The sequence below is a fragment of the Esox lucius genome, chromosome 6 (assembly GCF_011004845.1).
Source record: "Esox lucius isolate fEsoLuc1 chromosome 6, fEsoLuc1.pri, whole genome shotgun sequence".
In the NCBI taxonomy this organism is placed as follows: Eukaryota; Metazoa; Chordata; class Actinopteri; order Esociformes; family Esocidae; genus Esox; species Esox lucius.
In genome coordinates this window covers 10,713,220-10,732,366 of record NC_047574.1, presented here as the reverse complement: position 1 = coordinate 10,732,366, position 19,147 = coordinate 10,713,220, and the positions used below count along the sequence as shown (strand labels likewise).

At 41.6% G+C, this 19,147-nt stretch overlaps 2 protein-coding genes across 2 annotated transcripts; one reads left to right on the top strand and one right to left on the bottom strand.

Moving 5' to 3' along the window:
• Positions 1 to 1,389: 1,389 nt before the first annotated feature.
• LOC105021390 (phosphatidylinositol 4-kinase type 2-alpha) lies at positions 1,390 to 12,519 on the bottom strand. The gene is made up of 9 exons (XM_010889037.3): positions 12,042 to 12,519; positions 7,534 to 7,734; positions 6,163 to 6,294; positions 5,629 to 5,782; positions 5,441 to 5,502; positions 4,953 to 5,052; positions 4,676 to 4,809; positions 3,225 to 3,284; positions 1,390 to 3,093 (listed from the first exon to the last, which is right to left on the bottom strand). Exons 1-9 carry the CDS (start codon positions 12,357 to 12,359, stop codon positions 2,932 to 2,934), a joined length of 1,323 nt encoding a protein of 440 aa, XP_010887339.1. The 5' UTR covers positions 12,360 to 12,519; the 3' UTR covers positions 1,390 to 2,931.
• A 511-nt stretch (positions 12,520 to 13,030) lies between these two features.
• On the top strand, positions 13,031 to 19,105 carry LOC105021389 (phosphoglycerate mutase 1-like). Its single transcript, XM_010889036.5, has 4 exons — positions 13,031 to 13,297; positions 14,423 to 14,697; positions 16,751 to 16,931; positions 17,566 to 19,105. The coding sequence occupies exons 1-4, from the start codon at positions 13,159 to 13,161 to the stop codon at positions 17,733 to 17,735; spliced, it is 765 nt and encodes a 254-aa protein (XP_010887338.1). The 5' UTR covers positions 13,031 to 13,158; the 3' UTR covers positions 17,736 to 19,105.
• The last annotated feature ends 42 nt before the right edge of the window (positions 19,106 to 19,147 follow it).

Genomic DNA, 19,147 nt, shown 5'->3' with positions numbered 1-19,147 from the left:
GAGTTTAATGTCCAAACAAATAGTTTATGTTGGAATTACAGCTACATTTGGGTTGCATTGTGTTTTTGACTCAACAGTTAGTATGGCCATAAGCTTTATCACAGGGGTGTCAAACCGGTTCCACGGAGGGCCGAGTGTCTGCAGGTCTTTGGGTTTTCCTTTAAATTGGTTCTCAGGTCAGACCTGAACAACCAGGTGGGGGTAGAAATTAACCAATTAGTGAACTCATTAATCAATCAGGTACAAGGTGAGAGCGAAAACCTGCAGACACTCGGCCCTCCGTGGAACCGGTTTGACACCTGTGCAAGTTTATCAGATAAAACAGACTGATTAGATGGAGGGATAGAGATAGCTAGAGGGCTACCAAGGCATTATAGGGATTCTTTGACATGTGAATGCTGACCAAGGGGACAACACCCTTGTCACATAAAGGGTGATATTGTGCTGACCTCTTAGACAGCCACCCCAAACCAGAACCCTTGATCACCTGACTGTATCTCCTATGAAAGGTATTATACCAGCTAGCCAGTACAATCAACTACATTCTCCTTTGACCTTTGCATGTCAGTGAAGTGTAGATACTATCTTGGATAAATCCAAATCATCACCACCAACAATGCCAATAGGCATTTTGATTATATAATTTTACAGTCTTTACAGGGGAAATGTGACCTTTGAAATTAAATGTTACTAAATGCTACTATTGGTGGTAACACAAACTGGCCAGGCTCGAATAGACCTGATTCATTTAATTAGCTTCTCACTGGGCTCTCCATTATCTGTTCAGGAGGATGTAATGTAAAGAAACAAGAATGAAATGTATCATGTAGAAGAGATATTATTGTCAGAAGAGGAAATTGTGTTAGCTCTGTTTCCGTCTTCATCCCAGCTGACTCACCATGGCATCCTTCTTTGAACATTCTCCCCCTGGTGGTCATTTGTAGGGTTTTGCAGAATATCATTTTAACAAGCAATATGAATTCTCTGACCTCACTAGATGTCAGTACTTGTGCTCTCCCGGTCATGGCTTTAAAAGCAGAGACTGTAATTGGTGTTGGTTGATTTGAGTTTCGGCCATTGTCTACCATGGACGTTTGAGGAACATGATGAGGAGTTTAAGGTATTGCCCAGGCCTCCAAATCGATGGCGGCTCCACCTCACAACTTGCAGGACTTGAAGGATCTGCTGCTAATGTGGTGTCAGAAACCACAGCACACCTTCAGAGGTCTTCTGGAGTCCACGCCTCGGCGGGTCGGCGCTGTTTTGGCGGCAGGCAGGGGACCAACAACATATTAGGTAGGTGATCATAATGTTTTGGCTGATCAGTGTATATCTTCCCCATACTGTATATAAAATCAGATTAAGGCCAATGAAACAAGACAATAGAGATTTAATAATGGAATAGTACAATTCTTTATACATATAATTCTTGAATACATTAAAGTGTGTTTACAGTGAATTGTCAATACAATGCATTGGTAGAACAGTTTGGCTGCTACACCAGGAAATATCCATAAAAAACAACACAAACTAAACAGCATAACAAAGACAATTAGGTTTCTGGAAACAGGCATGTGCATATTTGAGACTGACTACATGTCATCTCACAGGCGGGCCAGAGGGCTGCCATCACATGCACTCAACAACAGGCACTGTTACCTGGTATATGTTCAGTGGGAATGAAATGGAAGAAATGTGTCAGAAGATAAATTAAATGGGAAGGTAGCACTTGGCCTTGTCCAGTAAGAAACAAACCTGTTTTCCGTTGCAAAACCTTGTGCCACGGTGTGTCCTAATGAACTACACCAGTTCCATCAGCAGTTCAGTCCCAAGGAACTGCAAGTACCAACGTTAACTTGGCCCGACAGTGATGGTCTGATTACCCAGACTTAACTCAGCAGTCATGAGGTAAAATAATTGGGAGAGCTGAGTTTGGTTTAACTAGGCTACTTTGAATACAAGATCTTCGTGCTAAAGATGCTGAGTGTCTGATAAAATACATGCACCATAAGGGTTGGACAATTCCAGTAACTTTAATGAAAACTCTGTTGTGGTTAGGGTTTTCTGTTGTGAATCAGGTGGAACTATATACTTTTGTCAGCATTTAAAAGGATTTTTACCAGAATTTGGCAACCCTAATAGAACATTACAAAAATAACTACAAATACCAGGACATTTGATTTCTTTTCTGCTTGCTAGCTACAGGCAATGCTTCATGGTAATCTCGTGCTTTAGTGGCCATAACAGATGGAAGGCTGTAAATTGGAAATAAAAGTGTACAGTTTGGTCTAAAGGTTTTAACAGCAATTGGACTTCCAAATATGGAATATTTCTATTACTCTGTAATAGAAACTAAACGGACACTAAAGGAGAATGCTACAATAGAACCATCAATTGGCAAGTGGAAGCTGTGCCATAGTGTCATCCTTTCACAGTTTTTGGTCTTCTTAATCAGACTTTAGCGAACTACCACCCAGCAGGGCTACCCAAATGTCTTTCTGTTTTTTTAAATAAGCATTTGTAAGAAAATGCTCATTCCGAATACTGACAATAGTTAATCTTTCTATAGTCAAAGCAAATTTCCCACTTCATTTCCTCCACCCTCCTGTCTTTCTGGTACTTAAAGCATAACTGTGCCTATGATGGATTCCTATTGGCTATGGAGTGGGAGAAGTGAAAAATGGGAGCTTCATTGGCTGATGAAAAAGAAGTAAGGCAAACATTTTTGGATGATGCACTTTTCTCCTGTCCTCTTCTACTTGGCATTTGCATCTCAACTCTTTAGTCCCTCCACTCATCCTCCCTCTTCATCTCTCTCATCCTCTGTCCTCCCCATTCCATTCATATTCTTTCTTTCTTCCACTCTTCTCTTCCCTTCTTTGTGCCTCCCAAGTCTGGTCTTCACACCCTCTTCGTGGCATTCTCACCTCACTACCACCAGGTGAAGAAGGGTCTCCTGCTCTGGAAGCTCTGTGTGTAGGACTCTGTGTTGGCTCTCTGTGGGGCTCTGGCTGTTTCCACTATGACTGGGGGCATCTGCACCAGGTGTAGTGGGGTCTTGTTGTCCTTCAGGGCCTGGGTCAGGTTCAGAATCTGGCGGCAGGGACATCAGAGTTTACACATGAGTTAACGTCAAAAAGGGCCCGCAAGCACTACAGACAGACAGCATAAAGACAAATATGACCACTGTTCCAAAGTGTCCAGTTATTCCCTCGACAACTCACCTGTCCTCTCATCACCGCTATCTGTTTATGGAACTGCCCTCTGTCGAAGCCGGGATCCTTCTATGGGACAAACAACAGGACAAGATTTTACTTCAATAAAGCTGCCATGATGCATATAGCGGGTTGTGGGATGAATGGAGAAATAGAACTTGCTTTGTGGCGTTAAGTGGCATAGTGTCTCCCACATAATGTTTCTGTGGTCCGGGCCGTCTCTTGGCCTATTTTAGCCCCCCCTAAAATATTAAATAGCCCCACCTAAACAAATCAATTTATCAGTCAGTATATTTTCTCTGTGATTTCTTTTTTTCGTCAACTGTTCCATTGCATTGTAATCGTCTTAAAAGTTGTATAGAATCGTGTTCATTTGGCAGCATGTTCGGTTGAGTTTGATACTTTGAACATAACTTGCTCATCTGAAGCCAGCTCCCTTTCTGCAAACAGTGGCTTAACCTCTCCATATTATCGGCCGTTTCTCGTGGTCGAAGAACTAAATCCTCTCAAGTTCAAAATATAAATGCACTTGAAAACAATGATACGTTAGCTAATAAATAATACCCTTTCAGTTGGCCATCACCATTTTTCATAGAAATGTGTAGAGGTTATAAAAACATTTATTAGATAAGAAATGTCATGTATGGAAATTGTTTTAGACAAGTTGCCATTTGCGAAATTTGACATGCGCGACAGACTATACATGATATAATTTTTTTCTTTAGGTAGGTTACTGTAAGGCAAGAAAGTTAGCCACAACTTCCTTGAAGACACTTCAAAGACTACGATCTGTCATTTTAAGACAAATAAAAAGAAATTATAATGTAATTCAACAAAATATTTTGTTTTTTGTTTTTTTTAGCTACATCGCTAACCAACTACCTGAAAATATTAATATTTCCACTAAAATTTCTGAAATTATCATTAATGACATGCTAGCTAAAAATTTATGTCACTAATAATCACAAAACATTGATGACTTGATCAAATGATTACTCAGTACAGGAAGATGGATTTCATAATTGCTGTTTGATATGCTGATAATAAGGGGTTCTACAAGATTAGTTATGTTAAATTTTTTTGTTTAAACAGAATACTGTTGCGAAACAATGCGTGTTTCACAGAATAATTATTGTTTACGTTTGAAGTCAACATTTTTCTATGTATTCTGTTCAAAGAAAGGGAGATCCAATTATTAATTTCTCTTTTTTTTTTTTAAGTATAATACATTTTTAACAAACTGTGAGACAGGTATACTTTTAGCCAGCCTTAACAAAAAATAACCTTTTTACACCAGTTGTTACTCTGAAAAAACATTATGAAAAAAGTTTTGGGGGAGTATGCCCAGACCTCCCTAAAAGAGGGCTTAGTCCCCCTATCCATGAATCTCTAGTGAGGTCCCTGGTGTGGTCCTCAGGAGTTCATATAACAACACAAACATCTAGAAACCCCCTGCTAACCTTAAAGAGTTCATAGAGGTCTTCTTCCAGGTCTTTGATGAAGTTCGGATCCATCAGTTTGGGCAGCACCAGGTTTTTAATCTCCTGGGAGAAAGGAACCTTAGCCTGGGATAGCCACGCCCAATAGAATGGATCTACGCAGACAGGAGGGAAGAAATCAAGACTTCAGTCTGTCTTGGTGTGTGTTCCTTCCTTTTTCTCTGTATGAGGCTCTCTCAGTCTGTCTCTGTGTGTGTGTGTGTGTGTGTGTGTGTGTGTGTGTGTGCGTTTGACTCACAGGCTCTCCAGGAGTCAGGGTGTTTGATTGGGAAGGCCAGGCCATTGTCTATGGCAGCCAGTCTGATGACAGGCTCCTTTACCATCACCCAGTCTGTGTCCTACAACCCACACACACGCGCATGAAAAAGAGAGAGCAGAAAGAGAGAGAGAACTTTGGGTAAGAATATGACATTCTGGACATTCCAGCATAGGGTTGCGCAAATTGGCAGTGTACTGTTGGCGTGGATGGGTGGATAGTCAGACTGGGGAGCCTTGTCACGTCGCTCTCCAGTGACCCCTTGGGAAGATCGGGGTACCTGCGAATCGTGGTAGTAAATTTGAAGAATGTTGTAGCCTCAACCTTGTGAGTACATGTGAGGAGCTTCTGTCTTGAACAGTGTGATGAGATTTGGACTGGCTTGGCCAGATGTGTTTGGAGGATCTATGGTTCGATCCTTTACCTTTCAGCGCCTGCTGCCGACGCTGAAAGGTCTTAGGTCTACTTACCCGGTTCCCTTCCATGTCCATTGGACAGTCATATTTTAACAGCCAGTTGTCATTCCCCCGATCTGTAAACATCAACAAAGATTCAGGATTAAACTGAAACACATTGTCAAATATCCTCCCTGCCACCACACACTTTTTCCACACAATGACATTTAGAACCGTGGGTTTTTCTGTGTACACATACACACCTGTGTTTCTTATGATGTAATCGAGGACCACCAGTCTCTCAAACTGAAGCTGAAGCTGACGATTGGTGTTCTCTGGAAGAGGCTCCGCCTCAAACCTTCTAAGCCAATAGTCTGCATCTTTATAGCCTTCCACAAACAACTGGAATGATCCCACCTGAGCCATGTGGAACATGTATTATGTGGGATAGTTTGTACATGGTTGATAAAGACAAAACCATTGTGTAAAATACATTACTCAAATACTAAGCTATATTATACAAGCCAAAAATTAAGCCAATTAAATAAACATTATATTATAACACAACTGCTAAGGCTAAGATATTTGATCATACTTTTTCTTTCTTTAAAAAGAAAATAAAGTCAAAATTAAGAACTGGGTTTTAATACCTTTCAATACCCCAGCATATGAGATTAACGGCACTGAGCCTTTCCAAACAATATATGCACCAAAAAACTACAATCATTGCATCTTAGTTCAGGTAATGCCTCAGAGCTTAAATCCGTTTGACGGTCTTCAGCGTCGATCTAACCTACCTTAGGAGGGAGGCCTATCCTGTGGAAGCGCTGTCCCACTTTTGGAACTTTCTCCAGAGCTAGCCTCTTTCCCCGAGACTTGACTCTGTCTATAGCACTGTAGTTAAACGAATCACTGGCCAAGTACACCACCTGGAGGTCAGAAAGGACAAAGGGCTGTGGGTTTGAGTGGCTGAGTGAGAGAGAGGTCGCGGTCTGAGTTGGTGTCGGACCACGGACACAGAAAAAAGGCACTCTGGCACAACGTCACTGCTTGCAAGCGTTCTAATTTTAATGAATTCCAACATTTCAGTCAAGAGACTTTTGACAGCCTCTGGTGCAGTCACGGCAGACCCCCTGTGTGGTCGTGGACGTTGCCGTCATCAACGAGGAGAATCTCTTTCTACACTGAAGACAGCACTCGGCTGTGACTGACAGCGGTGCTGCTACCTCAGCACTGGACTGGCCTCAGGCTGCAGGGGAAACTCACTGCTCTGGACTGTTCTCCCATTCCATCTATCGGAATGCGACATTGGCCAGGACACTGGTCCCAAGACAATCTAACACTGGTCCCTTGTAAACCATGACCCATTCATTTGTTTCCTTCCAGAATTTGATGACATTTGAACGTGTTGTCTTGCTTTTAGACACAAAGGCCTTGTCGACCTGGTAGCTACTATTGTCTCACCAACAGCACAGAGGAGGTTGTTTTGATGTCAACTAAAATTTTTCTGCATGCAAAATGACCTAGATCCATCCAAATCAACTCTGGAGCTACAAGGCCAGTTCCATTCCAGGGGGGTGCGATTTAAAGAGGTAGAAGAGAAAACCAGCAAGCTCCGGAACTCTTGGGGTCAGAGTTGAACAGGGTGGAGACCAGAGAGTGTTGATGTTGGAAGTCTGGAAGAAAAGCTTTTTAAATAACAGCCAATCATATCCCTTTTGGGAAGCCTGAGATGTGGGTGCAGGCTGCTGACCTTGATAATGTACAGCCTTGCACAGCCTTGCACAGTCTATGTACTGCCTTGCAATGCCCAGGTTGTAGACCTGGGCAAAAAAGGTATGACAAAAAAGGTATGACAGTGTATGACCTCAATATTGCAATTCATTCTTGATTACTGTCAGCTAAATGACTTCAATGTAAATGTTACAGTGTGTGGATTGCAGGACTATCTAGGACTAAAGTAAGTAAACTGGCTAGAGACAGCTCTTTTTTGGCCAATATAGGCACACTGACTGTGGGATGGACAATGTATTTTCTACAGCCCTGAGTGTCTCTGCGTTAATGATCTTTGAAATGTTTCGGTCCTTTACAATGTAATGTGATTAGAATATTCTAGTAAGTCTGTAATGGAAAGTGTGTGTGTGTGTCTGCCATGTAACCCTCCCTACCTTGGTTCGGGGCACAATATTCAGCTCTAGTTTCTTGTCCACCAGACTGGCCCCAGCCTCAGACAGATAACCCTGGTTCAGAACCAGACAGTCTCGTCCAAAGCAACAGGGACAGCACAGCTTCTGGAGCCACTTGGTCCACTTTGGGTTCAGCTGACCGTACGGCTCCTCGTTCTTCGGCTTGAACACACCGATGGCCTTCTGCACAAAGACAGTTTATTATTGGTACTTGTTACACACTACTAAAGGACGATGGCTGTTACTTACAGGTGCATCTCAAAAAATATATATATTGTGGAAATGTTCATTTTTTTTCCCGTAATTCAAATCAAAAAGTGACACTTTCATATATTCTAGATTCATTACACATAGTGAAAACTTTCAAGCCTTTTTTGTTTCAATCTTTATGATTACAGCTTACAGCTAATGGAAATCAAAAATCCAATATCTCAAAATATTAGAATCAAAAAATTTATAATACTGAAATGTTGACCTGACAAGAGCACAAATCTGCTAAAAAACTCAAAACACCTGCATAGGTTTTATAAGTATGTTAATTTATGCACTCAACACTTGGTCTGGGCTCCTTTTGCACGAATTACTGCATCAATGCGGTGTAGCATGGAGGCAATCAACCTGTGGCACTGCTGAGGTGTTATGGAAGCTTGCTTTAAGGTTGCTTTAATAACGACTTTCAGCTTGTCTGTGTTATTGGGTCTGGTGTATCTCATTTTCCTCTTGACAATTCTCTATAGGGTTCAGGTCAGGCGAGTTGGCTGGCCAATCAAGCACAGTAATACCATGGGTAGCAAACAAGTAACATGTCATTTTGGCACTGTGGGCAGATGCCAAGTCCTGCTAGTAAAATGAAATCAGGATCTTCATAAAGCTTGTCAGCAGATGGAAGCATGAAGTACTCTAAAATCTCCTGGTAGATGGCTGCATTGACTCTGGTTACCAGCAGATAACATGGCACCCAAATCATCACTGACTGTGGAAACTTCACACTTGACTTCAAACAACTTGGATTCTGTGCCTCTCCACTCTTCCTCCAGACTCTGGGACCTTGATTTCCAAATGAAATGCAAAATGTCCTTTAATCTGAAGAGAGGACTTTGGACCACTGAGCAACGGCCCAGTTCTTTATCTCCTTCGCCCAGGTAAGACACTTCTGATGTTGTCCCTGGTTCAGGAGTGGCTTTACACCAGGAATGCGACACTTGTAGCCCATTTCCTGGATACGTCTGTGCGTGGTGGCTCTTGATGCACTGACTCCAGCCTCAGTCCAATCCTTGTGAAGCTCCCCCAAGTTCTTGAATCGGCTTTGCAAGACAATCCTCTCAAGGCTGCGGTCATCCCTGTTGCTTGTGCACCTTTTCCTACCACACTTTTCCCTTCCAGTCAACTTTCCATGAATATGCTTTGATACAGCACTCTGCGAACAGCCAGCCCTTTCAGCAATGACCTTCTGTGTCTTACCCTCCTCGTGGAGGATGTCAATGAGTGTCTTCTGGACAACTGTCAAGTCAGCAGTCTTCCCCATGATTGTGGCTGTGTGTACTGAACCAGACAGAGATCGAAGGCTCAGGTAGTTAATTTGCTGATCAGAGCTCTTCTCAGGTCGGCATTTCTGTATTATAAAGTTTTTATTCCAGTATTTTTAGATACTGGATTTTTGCATGAACCGTAAACCGTAATCATCAAGACTGAAACAGATAACGCATGAAAAGTTTCACTTTATGTGTAATGAATCTAGAATAAAGCTCCAGAAAAAAATAAGAGACCACTGCACCTTTTTCTTTCCTTTCCAAAAAAAGAAAGATATTGAGTGAGGAACAGAAGGGTTACATTTAAGAGGCCACTGCAAATTGAGCGCTTCTGTTCCTCACTCAAAACTTTCCTTTTCAACAGGGCAGTGCAGTGGTCTCTTAATTTTTTCCGGAGCCTCTATATTAAGAAAAAGAGAAAATGTTTTTTTAACGTTATCCCATTGACATAAATTACTGTCCCCTTATAATATAATAATTCTGGAGTTTTTAATGTAAAGTACAACTTCACCTGAAACCACACCACAATATTACAGTTCTTACAGTGTTGGTTTACAATGTTGGATTACGGAGTTGGATTATCATCTCAACAGCACAATTACAGTGTACCAAGACAGCTCAGGAGGAGCATATCTTAATGGAACCTGATGGCACAAAGACTTTGCATCTTTTCTCCAATAGTTCAAATCTCATAGACCAGTAATTTTCTGGACCAGAGCTAAAACATAGTAAAATGTAAACAAAAAAAAAAACTTACTTATTTCTCAGACCAGTTGAAAACTTGCCAATGAGCATTCTAAAGAAAAATTAACTGGCCATTTAGCAGTCCACTTGCAGAAATATTTTATCTGACTGGTTTAAACCCACGTCATTCTGCTGTTGGGGTACACCTACACAGAAAAGCTGCATTTTAATATACCTATAAAAATATTGAGGAAGAAAAGCCACTAGATATTTTGAAAGTATAGGTGATATTTGAATATAAATGTGGAACTTTCAGGCTGTGTGTTTTGTAAAAGCACTTCGTGACATGCTGATGTAAAAAGGGCTTTATAAAATAAATGTGATTGTTTGAAGTACTAACTAGTTAATTTAAGTATACATTGAAGGTGCCTACAGCGTTTGCTTATTGTCAACATTAACCATGTCCCTTTTCTAACCATGACTCAGTCTATCTGCCCTTCCTGTCAGAGGAAGTAACGTGACAAATCCGCCATAAAGAGGGTGATTCATGGGCCAAGAGCACCTGCATGTTGGGGCTAAGGAGCAAAATTGGAATGGTTTTGCAACCCATTAAAGTAAATCAGATTAAATGTTCTCACATGATCTACACTAAAGGGAGCTGCATAGGAGGTAGAGCACAGTGAATGAGGCTGTCTTTTGTAGTGTATGGGCAGGTCCCAGGACATCTTAAATTCAGTCTCACTGGATATGCAGATGGTAAGATCTCCAAGAAAGGCCGGTAACTGGAATCATCGTTGATATGCCATTGTTGTAATTCCATCGCTTAAAATTCAGACCTGAGCCGTGGTTTTCCATTTGATAAAGAACATCTCAAAAAACAACAACGCCAATCTGGAGGCATTGTGAGAGTTGAGGGCATCATGGAAATGCGTATGACTCAACACCACTACACAGCCGGCCTGCAGTAAAGACGCCCTGGAACGCAGCCTGCAGCCCTGGCTGAAACACTGCCTAGTAATAAGGTTATCAGCTGCCTTTATTAGCTCTCACTGGTCCATATGGGAATGATCAAACTTTAGAGTTAATCCATCTGTTTCAAATGAAAAGACCTTGTGCTTTTACAGGGTTTGAAATGGAATTGTCCCATGTTTAATGAGTGTGTTGAATTGATACAGGAGAAAGAGCGAAAAACAAAGAGAAATATAAACATGAGATGTAGATTATAGAGAGAAGGTGAGACTCACTGAGAAAAAAAAATGAGAGACAGAGATAAAGAGGGAGAGAGAGGGAGGGGGGGTATGGAATCAATGGTCCATCTTCAGACAGTCTGAGTATGCTGATTACCAGGCCTATCTCAGGAGAAAAAAGACATATCTGCAAACAATTTGTTTGCTAGCACATGATGTCTTCTGAGTTACAACATCTCAACGGTAACCAACACAGGATAGCCTACACACATACAGCAAATTGATTTTCAATGGGTTAAAACAAAAACACCTTGACAGGTCTAGGGCAGATCTCACCACGGCGTGAACAATGCATCTAATGTTTCTGTAAATATGTCTCCATGCATGCCCTATAAAAAGCCCTCCTTTATGTCAGTGTCTCCATGTTTTCTACATAAGGACCGCAACTGTGGTTTGCTTAGGCATGAGAACTGACATTGACAGAGAGATTGGGCCTGTGTGCACAGTAAACCACACTGGTTTTTTATAGACATTGCCCCAGGGCACAGGTCTAGGACCGTATAACTTTCCCATACTTAGAACTATGTCTGGGGACAAGTGCTTCCCATTGCAGGCACACAACCCACCAGGCTTGACCACTGTTAGGCTGGCAGCCCACCGAGGGTTCTTCCCCCCTAACCCACGATGCTTGTCATAACCAGGCATGGTTGAACAAGTATTACGACGAAGAAGGTCTGCAAACCACCATGCAAAAATGTATTTTAACAGCAATTTATCACTCAAACGAAACACTGCAGAGAGATCGTGGAGTTGGTGAAACGCGCACCAGAACATGATGACATCAGTGGGCTGTCAGGGCCAGAATCAGCAACAGCAGGTTTCCGGAGTAGAACATGTTAGCAAAATAATGTAATGCTGTTGTTTGTTAACACTTAGTTATTCGGCTGATGTTTTTTAATAAAAAAATAACTAATGTTAAAAATGACAGCAATTGCTTCCTCTCTATCCATATTTCTGTTATACATTTATCTCCCTACGTCTGACTTTCTAGAAAAACTATTATGGGTAGATGTCCGTCAGTCTCTCTCACCCCTTGAGAGTCTTTGACGAAGTAGCTCCCACTGGATCCTTGGAAGATCCTCTCTGGAAATATATCTTCTTCTATGGCTTGTTCTGCTTTCCGAACGATTTCTCTGAACTCCGGGTCATCGGGAAAGTCATTCCTGTGAGGGTCCCGAGGAGAATTCCCTCTGTCCCTGTCCAAAAGCGGCTGTCTTTCTCGGCTGCGTCCAGGGCTCCCAGCCGACACTCGTACCACAGAACCCGGCGTTCTTAGATTGTTGGCTTCGCTTAGGCTGTAGTCTATGGACTCCTGGAGAGGGGAAACAAGTGGGCTGGTTTCGTCCATTCCAGAGGGGAATTTGGGGTATTACGGGGACAGGTGAGTGGAAAAGAAGGAGCCAGGATGAGATAATCGGACGATGTGTTTCAACGTTGTTTCAAAGCTGCATGATGATTCTACTGGCCTCTGTCGAGCTTTCAAACATAACAAGACCGTCATTTTCCGCATATAGAGCCGCCCTCGCAGAATGGAGGCCGGCGATTGGCGTTTCCTCTGCCCAGCCTCCTCGCGGTACTGCCCATTTTCTAAGGGATGCTTGAGGTGACAGCAAAATCGATGGCATTTATAAAACAAAATGTGCTGTCTGCCATATAGCTAGGTTTCTAATCAAGTAAATATGATTAATCAGACTTGAGAGCTGTTTAAATCTCTAAAGTCTTCTATCGTAACATTTCATGTACTTTCAATCAACATTCAGTGGTTGCTTTTGGTGCTACTGAAACACAGTAGTAACGTTATAGTAAATGGGTTGTAAACATTATAGTAAGTGGGTAAAAGTCATGCTTATGTTACTGAAATATAAAACGGTTGTGCCATAGCCTACCTAATGTAATTTTTAGCCTATGAAGGTCATGTAAACGTCCATGACCCCGCCTACCTTCATTTCATTGGTCAATAAATATGCAGGAAGTACAGCAGAGGAAAGAGTGAAACGCATAAATTAAAAAAAAAAAAAAATAACCAATCACATCACTCGTATTCTCTATCTAGAATTGAAGGTTGCAAGGGTCCATCCATTCCTCCTTTGCCGTCAATTCAATTTTAAGCGAGGTCTTTTTTAATTTGAAGAACATAATCTATCGTTATGGCCGCCTACAAGCTGGTGCTGATCCGCCACGGAGAGAGCAACTGGAACCAGGAGAATCGATTCTGTGGCTGGTTTGACGCTGATCTGAGCGAGACTGGAGAACGGGAGGCGAGAAAAGGAGGACAGGCCCTGAAAGGTATACTAGCTCTAAAACGTGGATTAGAACAACTCCTCAGACTGTATAATACATGAAACGCGCAATCAAATGTGTACCATTTCAGTTGACTGCTGGCCGTTCCCCAGTGCCCACACGATGCCTTTTTGGCAACTTAAGGAATTTCAATTCTTGTTTTATGTATGGTTATTATATGCCTGTTTTTTTTTAAAATGTTTAAACATTTTTGTTAGCAATACCAACAACGTCGTGAGATGACTCCAACGATTTGCATTTTGGTTCCGCGACCTCCACCTTGTCCAGCCCCAATGTCACTGAGGACCAATGAGCAAATAGGAACGTTTTCTACCGCTTGACGTTACAGTTTTTCCGAAGGATGCGAACGTGCCGTTCTAGACGTACTGCTTGGTGCGGTTCAGTGTTGTTGGGGAAATAGTAACTGGGGTATCTTCCTGACTAAGCTTTAGCCTCAACTAAGGCTACTAATATGCTATGCTATGTAGGCTGACGTTTCATATACAGCCTTGCCTCCGTACTTTGTTTCTCAGAACTCTGCTTATCTTTGATTTACTACTGTTTTACGCAGCAGGAGGTAGAATACATATGTAGTATCTTAATTTAAACATATTACTCCAGAAGATTCAATGTTCGTTATGTACCCAACATACATGTGCTTCCTGGTAACTGATTGTTACCCCTACCTCATGGAGCAACTCCCAGCAGACTCTGGACAATTGATGTCAAGACATGTGGCCTACAAAGCATATACCCTTCTTTTTACACTGCTTGCCCAACCAGGAACTCTAAACTGTAATCTTTAGGCACTGGAGGGACTATGAATACTGACAATCCCAAACCCAGGTGGTGCTGGCCAGTTGCACAGCCTCCTGGGTTACTCCACACGCCAGACTCAAATTGGTCCTAAATAAAGGGGGGAATCTATGCCCCTTTATTTTGAGGCAACTTTATATATACATTTTCTGGCAGTGATCTCCTGCCATCATGGTGCTGTAGAACTACTCCCAGTGGAGACCTTTGTCACAATGACGAACTTGACCATTGGTTGATTTCCTGGTGTTGACATGTTGATCCACCTACCATAATCGTCCTAATAAAACTTTGATCAAAGCCCTTTCTCTTTCTTAGATGCTGGCTATGAGTTTGATGTGTGCTATACATCAGTATTGAAGAGGGCCATCCGCACCCTCTGGCTGTGTCTTGACAGCATTGACCAGATGTGGCTTCCTGTCCACCGGACATGGCGCCTCAACGAGCGCCACTATGGTGGCCTGACGGGCTTAAACAAGTCAGAGACTGCAGCCAAGCATGGAGAGGCTCAGGTGAAGATCTGGAGGCGGAGCTTTGATATCCCCCCTCCCACCATGGACCCTGACCATGACTTCTACACTATAATAAGCAAGGTGAGGCACCTATTTCCCTAAACCTAACCTCAGTAATCTAAAACTCATGCCAAAACGTGGACAAAAACTAAGCCCTAATGCCGAAAACTAACACTAATTCTAAATCTTACCGAATAGTCAATTTTACCGTAAATCTAACCCATGAGATGGAACGTTGCTTTTTATTTCTTGCGGGGCCTTCTAAAGGGGCCATCTATTTCCTAGCCCTAACCATTACCCTAAGCAAATAACCTATGTCTACACTTAACATAGCCATGTCCATAAACCTAGACAGTGATGCGTAAACCTGAAAGTAGTACCAATTTAAAAAAATTCCTTTTTCTTCCAAAACTTAACCATTAAAGGGTTATTAAATCCAATTTTCCCTATTTTGGACCTGCCTTAAAACTATGGGAACCATATGTGAGGTTTTACCTGTTTTATCTTTGTGGGGCATGTCCCCAGTGTACACAGACATGGATCAGACACCTGACAAGCTTGACATAATCATCAGAATCTGTGTTTAGGCATGCACAATCACATTCTGAATAGCCTGTAGTGGCAGTCTTGGAAGATTTTTAATATTGTTTTTGACAATAGGGTTTGTTCCTTTTACTAATGTTTCTGTAGATCATATCTCAAAGTAAATGGAAATATGTTGGAGCACATGTACATTAGAAGCACAGGAGACAATTACCTATTAATTATCACAATACGTTTTGTAAGTTCACTGGTGCTCCTAAATTTGAGTTGCAAGTTGCAAAGCAAAATAAGGGAAATGGTTGAAATGCAGAGGCCATAATCACCATGTGCTTTCAACAGTTCATTGATGAGCTGTCCTTGAGATGCATTAGTCAACAGGAGGTGTGATTGGAGTCTGGGGGTTCTAATTGGATTAATGCCTAGCCAAGACTGCTGTCAGGGCAACCCAGAAGTGTTCTTTACCAGGGAAAGTTCTAGGCTATTATGGGCTGTGTGTTCTGTTGAGATGAATGCTTTACACTATGGCTGCTTCCCAAACTAAATGCAATGCTCACAAGTACTGCAAAGCTCTATAGGTACCACTCATGTCTGGATTGTCTGCACTACCAGGTCCAATGGGAAGACCACATATTAGGGCAGAGGGGTGCGGTTCTGTCCAGAACTTTTGTTCCAAATAATATTGGCAAAATAATATTTAAACTAGTTTGATAAACCCTGCTGACCTGGAACTGTTGAAATGAAAGGTATTCCTAGTGAGTTAATGTTTTGCAGAGGAGTACGATATAGAAGACTAAAGTTCAGTGGAGATCAGAATTGATTTGTGAGCGTCATCTGCACTGAGAGGGGTCATGATGTGTTAAAAATCTGCCATAATCAGGTAGGACTAGCAGAGATGTGTGTGTGTGTATGTATGTATACAAAGGCATAGTCCTACTTCTGTCAATAGTCTACTTGCATCAAAAGTAATTGTGAGTCCAACTGCAAGAGTTATTAAAGCTGCCCAACCCCCACTGATATTGCCTTTTTGTCAGAAGAGAAAAGCATTTCTAATAAAGCCTATAATAGTGTATCATTTCAGTAAAATATATTGCGTGGCTAACTTAATTTGTTTTTATACTTGTAGACATTTGTTTGGGGATTGAAATTTGCTTAATGATGCACATAAAGAAGGCAAGAGTGTGCACATTTACTTTCCTTGCCATCTCTCAATAATTACCTCAGACAAAGGATCAAGGTTTTGGAAAACCAAAATAACCCAGTATTCCAAATGCTGGGCTATTGTGGGCAAGTGACTAGCAAGTAGAAACCAAAAAACAAGTGTTTCAGTGCTCTAAGACAGTAGTAGCCTACCCCTGGTTTAAGGTATCCATTATATATTTTGTATTTATCTGACAGTGTGTCTCTGCTTAAGCATTTGTTCTCTCTTTGCACTCTGGAATGGGTTCCTGTGAAGCCCTTGTAAGCACAAATACTTTTTTTAAAAACTACCCATTAATGTATTTGACTGAATGGCATCTGCTCGTTTGAGGAAATAGGCCTAGATTGCCTTTAAGTAATTTTTCCATTTGTTATGTGTCCCTCTTGTCTTAAGGACCGTCGTTATGGTGACCTATCCGAGGAGCAGCTGCCGTCCTGCGAGAGCCTGAAGGACACCATCGCCCGTGCACTTCCCTACTGGAATGATGAGATTGTGCCCCAGATCAAGCAGGGCAAGAGGGTTCTCATTGCGGCCCACGGCAACAGCCTCCGGGGCATTGTCAAGCATCTTGAGGGTAGGTAGTAATAACCTCCTCAGGACAGTGTTTTCCTTCCGCTTGGCTCTGAGAAGACCCTGGGTGTGCAGACATTGGTTACGTCCTAACACTAACATACATGTTAACAAGCTATTAATGGTCCCAGTTATTCAAATCAGGGTGCTAAAACAAATGCAGGTGTGCTAATACAGAGTGCACACAGTGATTTATCACTAGAACTGGAACTGAGTCATGGTGGTTGTGTGGGCAGTAAATGTAGAAATATAATATTATTATTATTTATTTTATTTTTTTCCTGTGGTTTAACCATCTACACATTCTAACAGGTCTGTATAAATTGCGTTACATTTATATCAACGCACACTGAAAAGTGCTCCTCCTCAACTTCCCTTTGTAAGATTCAAACTGTGTGCTTCCTTTTCACCACTTCTATTGCTTAATCAGAATTTGTCAGGGGTAGAAAATAACAGTTGACAGTTTACTTCTTTTACAGAAAAATGCATTGAAAGAATATGAATGTTGACTGAATGTTATTTATTTTTTGGGTTTTTTTTACCAGGAAGAGCAAAGTTTACCCAATAATTCATGAATATTTTGTCCCACTAGAACACTGGACATAGTCATTGTTCCTATTCTGTGCCGCCCCTTAAAGGTATGTCTGAGGAGGCCATCATGGAGCTCAACCTACCCACCGGCATTCCCATCCTGTATGAGCTGGACAAGAACCTGAAGCCTGTGAAGCCCATGCAGTTCCTGGGGGATGAGGAGACTGTCAGGAAGGCCATGGAGGCTGTGGCAGCCCAGGGCAAAGCCAAGAAGTAGAGAAAGGTGTGGGGGGGGGACGACGACGCATGTAAAGTACTTCAGATCGCTGTCTATGAGCAGCTTTCTTCTGCTTCGTGTGCCAGTCGGGGGGGAAAAGGGTTAGAAATATTGGTTGGTAATACTATAATTCTCAAAGGATCTCACACTGTACTTGTAGTCAAAGAAAAAACGGAGGCTATCGTTTTGGCTATTAGAAAACGTATTGTTTAAACTTGAGCTGATTTTCAAATATGATGTGGACGCACTTGATAAATGGCCTTAGTTGCACAGAAGTGTTCATATTCACTATACTGTGCGCAGACCAACACAATTTAATTATAAAGTAATTTGTTAATACGTTGTAAGGATAGTATTTATTCACCAAGCTTATTTAGGGACACCTAATGACAGTACGCTATTATATCATAGAATAACAAGCCTGTAGAGTTTGGTTCTTACCCTGTTTAATGGATCCCTGAGAAGACTTACTGAACTTCATCTATTTGAAAGTCAGTCTTGCGTTACCACACTTCCAAGTCTTGTAACAACATGGTATATAGAGTATTTATGTTACATTGGAATAATATTTGCACTTGTGCACTTAAACAGTGATTTCTACAGCTGAGGCCAGCTAGTTGTTTAAATGACAAAATATGACCGATTTAAAAACTGAAAAAGGGAGTCTAGGTGGGAAATTTACCCAATTTTTACAAACTGTTTTTACTTTTTTTTTTTTTATTATTACCCACTGTGCTCTGTGGTTGTACCAATCACTGTAAAACCACCAATCAGTAGTTTGAAGAGGGTCTCCATCTCCGTAGAGCTATGTCAATGGTTGAATACTTCTACTGTCTTCCTTATCCTGGGATAGGCCTGTATGTTGTGTACATGTCTTGTACTGCTCTTTGTGATAGCTCTATCCTATTTCTCCTTGAGTAGGGTAGCCATGGCCCATGTGTCAATGGGATCAAACGTTTGGTACCTGCATTGTCTGTTTGTTTCTGGCAAGCGTCAGTGGCATTCAGGGATAGACATTCATAGATGCATTTCATAATGACCTATAAATTGGTGAGGCCCATGGTGACCCACAATTCCACTATACTCTTAGCTTCCCTTTCTGCAGTTACGCTAAAACAATTAGACAGAGTTTAACCTTGCCTTTATGTTCCTAATGTCTATGAATGGGAAATTACACTGCAGGTAGCTTTCCCCATAATGATGTGTATGTTCTATCATTCCCCTGACATTCTTGACAATCTTCAGACTGAAGGGAAATCTCTTAGGAAGGAAGATTATTCTAAGGGTTCATTTCAATGCTGTTTAGATTGCACTGAGTATGCTGTCAGTGAAACATGCTGAACCAATAAATGTTTGGTGAAAAACAAAAATCCATGTTGTACTTTTTTAAGTCAGAAACTGATCTTTCTGAA